Source organism: Erinaceus europaeus, chromosome 7 (genome assembly GCF_950295315.1).
Source record: "Erinaceus europaeus chromosome 7, mEriEur2.1, whole genome shotgun sequence".
NCBI lineage: Eukaryota > Metazoa > Chordata > Mammalia > Eulipotyphla > Erinaceidae > Erinaceus > Erinaceus europaeus.
Window position 1 is genome coordinate 109,338,249 of NC_080168.1, and position 7,780 is coordinate 109,346,028.

A 7,780-nucleotide genomic window follows, 5' to 3' on the forward strand; every position below is an offset into this window, starting at 1 on the left:
TTGAAGGTGCAAGAGTCTAAAATGGAGTTCAAAGTAAATTTCTTATTATATCCACTTTTTTTGTAGTTAACTGTCCGATGTCATAATACTGGCTTAATTTTTATTTTAATAAATTAATAATAGATATGAAAGTTTTTAAAATTTCATATGAGTATTTTTTCTCATTTATTTAACAAAGACCCAAATTTAGAATCAATTACACGTCACTAGTGAGGGTAAAAATTCAAAATACTATGATGTCTGTAGATCAAGTTCCAATACTGAACTGTCCTTTATAGCTACTTTTTTATTTTAAATTTTATTATCTTTATTTATTGGATAGAGATGGCCAGAAATGAGATAATGAGGGAGAGAGACAGAGAGAAAGAGAGAGATAAAGAGAGAGAGAGAAAGAAGGGGGTGAGACAGAGAGAGACATTGGCAACACTGATTTACCACATGTAAAGCTTTCCCCCTTCAGGTGGGGAATGGGGACTTGAATTCGCATCCTTGTGTATCTTAACATGTTCTAAACCAAGTGCACCACTGCCTGACCCCTTTTGTAGCTATTTAAAAAATACTTTTAGGGGAGTCGGGCTGTAGCGCAGCGGGTTAAGCGCAGGTGGCGCAAAGCACAAGGACTGGCATAAGGATCCCTGTTCGAGCCCTGGCTCTCCACCTGCAGGGGAGTCTCTTCACAGGTGGTGAAGCAGGTCTGCAGGTGTCTGTCTTTCTCTCCTCCTCTCTGTCTTCCCCTCCTCTCTCCATTTCTCTCTGTCCTATCCAACAACGACGACAACAACAATAATAACTACAACAATAAAAAAGGGCAACAAAAGGGAATAAATAAAATAAAATCAAAAAGTAAAAAATACTTTTAGTTGCATTCCTTAGATCATACGTCCAACATTAATAAAGTATTGCCTTATACATAAGTATTAGTAAATGTGCATACATTTATTGTTTTCTGGCTATAAAGATACTCAAGTAATCTCTTATTTTTATTTCTAGAATTCTGTTTGATCATAAAAGAGAAATGAAGAATCATACAAGGCAGATAGAGTTTATCCTACTGGGATTGACGGATATTTCTCAATTACAGATTATAACTTTTTTGTTTCTACTTCTAAATTACCTGTTGAGTATGGTAGGGAACTTGACCATTATTGCCCTCACTTTACTGGATTCCCATCTCAAGACCCCAATGTATTTCTTCCTTCGTAATTTCTCTTTCCTGGAAATTTCTTTCACAAGTGCTTGCATCCCCAAATTTCTAATCACCATCATAACTGGGAAAAGAGTTATTTCCTATAATGACTGTATATCTCAGTTGTTTTTTTACATCTTCCTGGGGGTTACAGAATTTTTCCTTCTTGCTGCTATGTCCTATGACCGCTATGTTGCCATCTGCAAACCTTTGCATTATACATCCATCATGAGTGGCCAAGTTTGTCAGAAGCTTGTACTTGGTTCTTGGGCAACTGGGTTCCTAGTCATTTTCCCTCCATTGATTTTAGGTCTTGATTTAGATTTTTGTGGTTCAAATATCATTGATCATTTCATTTGTGACATTTCTCCTCTCCTGCAACTTTCTTGCACAGATACACACTTACTAGAACTAATAGCCTTTTCTCTAGCTGTGATGACCATCATTGTGACATTACTATTAGTAGTTCTTTCTTATTCTTTCATTATCAAGACAATTCTAAAATTCCCTTCAGCTCAGCAAAAGAAAAAAGCCTTTTCCACCTGCTCTTCTCACATGATTGTTGTTTCTATCACTTATGGTAGTTGTATCTTCATTTACATAAAGCCATCTGCAAATGAAAGAGTTACTTTAAGCAAAGGGGTAGCTGTGCTCAATACTTCTGTTGCTCCTTTGCTAAATCCATTTATTTATACTCTGAGGAACCAGCAAGTTAAAAAGGCCTTCAGAGCTCTATTTAGAAGGTTATTTTCTACTTCACACAAGTAATGCTGTTTACTAAAATCATGAAAACACAAAGTATCATTTTAGAATGCTAAAACAAGATCACCACATATAACCATGAGTAAAGTCAACTCCAAGTGAATCAAAGCCATGGGTATTAGACCAGAAATCATCAAATACAGACACAAAAGAAAACACTAGCATAAATTACAATATTTTCTTTGAAATATTTTTGAAAAACCAAGTCCAACAGCAAAAAAAAAAAAATTGATCAAACTATATTAAACTGGAAGGCTTCTGCATATCTAAAAAAAATATATCACAAAAGCAGGAAGACTCTAGACTCAAGGGAAAATACCTTTACAAACCATATATTGGACAAAGGGCTACTAATAACTAAAATATATAAAGTATTCACCAAACAGAAAAAAATTAATAAATCCTTTTCATAGTTCTGCTCCTGCCTTGCTCCACATTCCTCTGCAGCCATGTCTGACAAACCCAATATGGCTGAGATTGAGAATTTGCTCAGTTAAATTTGAAGAAGACAAAAACACAGGAGAAACACCCACTTCCTTCAAAAGAAACAACTGAACAGGAGAAGCAAGCCAGTGAATCTTAATGAGGAAGGCAATGCCAATATACTCAGGGTACATTCTACATCATTGCCTTCTTATTTTCCTTCTTGTAGCTGTTTGGCTTTGTAAGATGCAAAGAGATTGGATCAAGTTTAAATGACTGTGCTGCCCCTTTTCATGTCCAAGAACTACTGAAAAAGATAGCTGGGCCTGCCTCTCCCACTGCCTGGCTGGAAGGGAAGGGAGAGAACTTGGATGTTGGTGGAGGAAGAAGAGGAAGTTGGGTGGGAGACAGTGAAATCTAGAGTTGAAACCAAAGTGGTCTAACGTTGCCTGCAGATTATAAAGTACGGTTTAATCAGAGTGTCAGTTTTTTTTCAATGATTTTAATTATTGGAATGTACAGTTTTTAATATGCAAATAAAGTTTTAAAGCCTGGAGATGAAAAAAAAAGCAACGAACAATCTATTAAGTAATGGGAGAGAACATAGACAAAACCTTCACAAAGAGATCCAGAAAGCCAAAAGATATAAGGAAAACTCTCAAAGTAACTGATTATCAGAGAAATTCTGTTCTGTAAATAGATCAAGCATAATAAATTGATAAATTTTAACTTTCCATTTAACTAAACTGACATTAAAATACCCAATATCACAATTACTTTGGTCTTGAAAATGAGTATTTTTGAGACTCATGTACATTTCCTTATCAGACTACTCTGACTGTGACTGATGTACATAAGAGTTCTTTGGTGAATGCTCCATGAATTCATATTGATAACAGGTATGCTTACGGTTGGTAAAGATATAATAACTTCTGATTCATCTCATCTTCCTTCTTGTTATCCAATCAAGAAATCTTCAGTATTCATGTGTAGAATATAGACTATCATGTTTGTTACAAAAGACATGGAATATTTACACAATAAACTTTCTCCTTGGTGTCAATAAAGCAATTTAATACCAAGGTAAGCAGACACCTTAACAAAATTAGACCGTGTTATTGGTGAGAGTTGCTTCTAGTAGAATGTCAGCTGACATACTTTTGATTATTTTATTTTATCTTGCCCTACCTCACCCCAAAATATGCTGTTGCTTGAAAGGGAGTGTAGTATAGTGGTGTGGACATGACTCCAAATCAGAATTTAGATTTCATTATTTCCTTTTATGTAGGGTACTCAGGCCCAGTTTCTAAACACATGAAACATATGTGAAGGATGCTGAAGTACAATAATAGTATTTGAAGCATTTGATATACCATTGATAATTATTGCAGGGCAATTTTTTTCAAAATTATACCCATTGAAATAATTCAAGAGAATGTTTTCCTGCTATTTAAGCTTTCCTTTAAAAAATTAAATAGTTCTTGTATTATAATTTAATACCAAAATTATCTTATTTCAAAAATTCTTTAAAAGTCAATTGTTTATTCTCTCTGTTTAATGATTTGTATGAGTAACCTTTTACAATGATAATCATTTGAAAGTGGAGTTTTGCTTTCTTTCTATTTCTTTCCTGGTAAGCAAATTCACATTACTTGCTTCAAATTGTAAGTTCTTCATGTGAGGTATATATATATTTTTTTTTTCTCATTGATCCATACGTACCAGTATTTATTCGCTTAAATTGTTTCCTACTGTTTTTCTTGTAAATTCAATGTTTTCAAAAAATTTAGACTTTAATTATCATATTTCATTAGAATTTGATTTTTGTTTCTTAACTCACATCTTTCAATTTTGAAACTCATAAGCGAGATTATGTTTTAAGTTCATATTTAATTGAGTGTATGACTTTAAGTGAAGTTCTTCTTTCTGGCATCTAGATAGGTAATTTAGTTTATCAGTGATAGTGAAGATATTTCAGTTTCTTAAGTTATGATAATTCCCAAACTCTTGTGTTATTTCATTTTACACTTTTTTTCCCGTCATTTTTTTTTCCCAAATCAGAGCATCAGTCAGCTGTGACCCTCGATTATCCTGAGAATTAAACCTGGGACCTCTACTGCTGTGCTGTACTATCTCCCTAGCCCGATCCATTATTTAAATTAATCTAGTGTTCCTCACTTGGTACTAATTTATTTTTAATGATTTTAATGTTGCTGTTTTTTAATTTTTTTGGTTATATTATTTTAATATTCATTTATTTATTCCTCCAGGGTTATCACTGGGACTCAGTGCCAGCAGTAAGAATCCATTGCTCCTGACAATAATTTTTGTTCCATTTTATTGGGCAGAACAGAGAGAAATTGAGAGAGGATGGAGAGATAGAGAGGGAGAGAGAGAAATACTCGCAGACTTGATTCAAGGCTTATGAAGTGTCCTCCCTGCAGGTGTGACCTGAGGACTCAAACCCAGATCCCTGTGTGGATCCTTACACTTTTGTACCATGTGTGATTAAAAGGCTGTGCCAACACTGGCCCCCTCTGTTTTAATATTTATAACTATGTTTCTGAGAAATCCCATGGTATCATGTCTACATAATATCTTCTGTATAGTTTATATACTTTGAAATATTACTTTTATTCATTCTCTAAGGCATTGATGAAAAAGTCTAGATAAGAAATAGAGACAATCTTAATTGTTCAGAATCATATCTGACAGTTTGACAGTAAGGAAAAATGCCATACATGAGTTTGGTTTGAAAAAAGAAGGACTTTGGTTCAAGTGTGACTAGGAGCCAATATTAAATGAACTTGATAAGGATAATATGGCTAAATAGTAGCTACAATGTAAAGAGATAAGTAAGAAGCTATAATTGAATCATCTGAGAACTTTCCTTTCACTCAGCTTCATCAAACATTTGATTTTTTTGAGAGAAATGTAATTCTTTCTATAGAGTCCTTGAAAGCTTTTTTCACTTGTTTATTCCTTAGGGTATAAATGAAGGGGTTCAGCAAGGGTGCAACGGAAGTAGTGAGCACTGAAACCCCTTTGTTTATGGTCACCTCTTCCTTTGCAGAGGGCTTGACGTAGATGAAGATGCAGCTTCCATAGGTGATGGAAACCACAATCATGTGGGATGAACAGGTAGAAAAGGCTTTTTTTCTTTGCTGAACAGAAGGGAATCTCAGAATTGTCTTGATGATGTACGTGTACGATAGAACTACACAAACGAGGGTGATAATGAGTGCAAATATAGCCATAAGGATAACCATTTGTTCTATTACCCATGTATCTGAACATGAGATCTTTAGGAGGGGGCTTGCATCACAGCTGAAATGATCAATGGCATTGGAGTCACAGAATTCAAGCTGGAGACCCATGCTAAGAGGTGGGAGAATGATCATCAAGCCAGACACCCAACAAGAAAGAACTAATATGGTACATACCCTATTACTCATAATAGTCATGTAGTGAAGGGGCTTACAGATAGCAACATAGCGATCATAGGACATGGCTGCCAGGAGAAAAAATTCTGTTGCTCCAAAGAGAATAACAAAAAATATTTGAGTTGCACACGCATTGTAAGATACGGTCTTATCGCCAGTTGATATACTGTACAAGAATCTAGGAATGCATACTGTGGTAAATGAGACTTCTAAGAAGGAGAAATTTCTAAGGAAAAAATACATAGGAGTTTTAAGATGTGAGTCCACCAATGTAAGGATGATAATAGTCAGATTCCCTGTTACACTCAGAATGTAGGTGAGAAACAGAAACATAAAAAGTAGGATTTTCAGTTGGGGGTCATCTGTCAGTCCCAGTAGAATAAAGGTAGTTATTGCTGTACGGTTTCTCATCTTTAACATTTGGAATTTGCCTAACCACCATTTAAAATAAATCAATATTTTATGCAGAAATAGATACTCAACTTCTGTAACAAAAACTGTTTTAAGTCAAACAGACAAATCTTCATTTATTTTCTCCTTTTATAGTATCATTGCTATTCTTCCATAGATTTTCAGAAATATATATGTATATATAAGAGCTGTGAATTATTCAACAATTACGAGTTGTGAATTATTCCTTAAGAATATTCTTATAAAACATTTTAACTTTTTCTAGATCTTTGACCCTGAAAATTTACAGATGTAGTTGAATATAATTAATTAAATGGATTTTTTACCAATAAGCTAGAGAGAAAATATATATTACTTTATGTGTACTTAATATTTTCTTCATCCAAGACAAACTTTGGATATAAGCTATTCAGATGTTCAAGAATATTCTCTTGATGCATTTGTCCTGGAAAATAAGTAAGTGACAATGACAACAAAATCCAAACTGAATCTGGAAATTTTCCATTTCTCTCATTATTCTTCTGTTTATAGTTCTTATTCTTGACTCCTGGGTTGTTTTAACATTACGTTTTCTATAGTGTGAAATAAACTTGTTTATAACATGAATATCTTCATATGTTTTTATGAAATTTTTCACTTAATTTATTGTGATCAAATTCATCTAAAATTCTGAACTTAAGATGTTATTTATGACATTTTTTCTCTGTTCTCTGTTATAACACAACCATTTAACTTTGTTATAGTACTTGCTTCCATCTATTTAAGAGGAAATATGGGACAAGCTATTATGGCTAAGATAAAAGACTTTATCATAATATCATTTAATTTATATAAAGAATCCTAGTATAATTAATATAAGATGCTCTAATATCACCAGAAATACTTGCAGTCATCTAAATTACTTGATATGGACCTTTGAAAGACAGTCATAAAAGCTACCTGTGACAGATTAGATTCCTACATACAGAACTCTGCCCCACTAGGGAAAGAGAGAGACAGGCTGGGAGTATGAATCGAACTTTCAAGGCCCATGTTCAGAGTGGAAGCAATTACAGACACCAGACCTTTCACCTTCTGCATCCACAATGACCCTGGGTCCATATTCCCAGAGGGATAAAGAATAGGAAAGCTGTCAGGGGAGGGGATGGGATACAGAGTTCTGGTGGTGAGAAATGTGTGGAGTTGGACTCCTCTTATCCTATGGTACTTCTCAATGTTTCCTTTTTATAAATAAAAATAAAAAAAAAACTATCTAGGGGAGGCAGCTAAGCAGAGTCACACATGTCATGCAGGGTTGATTCCCTGCCTCAGCATTAAAAAGAAAAATAATAAAAAAGAATACAGAAAAAAAAGAGAGATATCTAAAAAATTTTTAATCAAGTCGTGAAGAATAAGGGTAAGGTCTCAGTGGGAACATTAACTTGGAGTATCATTAGTATGAAGGTTAAGAACTTTATGTACATATTAATGCTTGAGATTCACCTAAACATTCAAGAGTATCTGTTCCCTCTCCTCACTGTTATAACTTATATCCATAACTCAGAGCTAGTCAGTG

At 34.1% G+C, this 7,780-nt stretch overlaps 2 protein-coding genes and 1 pseudogene across 2 annotated transcripts; 2 read left to right on the forward strand and 1 right to left on the reverse strand.

Annotated features, from left to right (window-relative positions):
- The first annotated feature begins 1,012 nt into the window (after positions 1–1,012).
- LOC103109103 (olfactory receptor 6C70) lies at positions 1,013–1,995 on the forward strand. The gene has a single exon (XM_007518109.3). It carries the CDS (start codon positions 1,016–1,018, stop codon positions 1,952–1,954), a length of 939 nt encoding a protein of 312 aa, XP_007518171.1. The 5' UTR covers positions 1,013–1,015; the 3' UTR covers positions 1,955–1,995.
- A 388-nt stretch (positions 1,996–2,383) lies between these two features.
- On the forward strand, positions 2,384–2,531 carry LOC103109235 (thymosin beta-4-like; annotated as a pseudogene).
- Positions 2,532–5,277: 2,746 nt separating this feature from the next.
- Positions 5,278–6,234, reverse strand: LOC103109236 (olfactory receptor 6C2-like). Its single transcript, XM_007518279.2, has one exon. The coding sequence runs from the start codon at positions 6,232–6,234 to the stop codon at positions 5,278–5,280; it is 957 nt and encodes a 318-aa protein (XP_007518341.2).
- Between the last annotated feature and the right edge of the window lie 1,546 nt (positions 6,235–7,780).

Coding starts and splice junctions, on each gene's coding strand:
- LOC103109103 (XM_007518109.3), top strand. CDS start 1,016: ATGAAGAATCATACAAGGCAGATAGAGTTTATCCTACTGGGATTGACG.
- LOC103109236 (XM_007518279.2), bottom strand. CDS start 6,234: ATGTTAAAGATGAGAAACCGTACAGCAATAACTACCTTTATTCTACTG.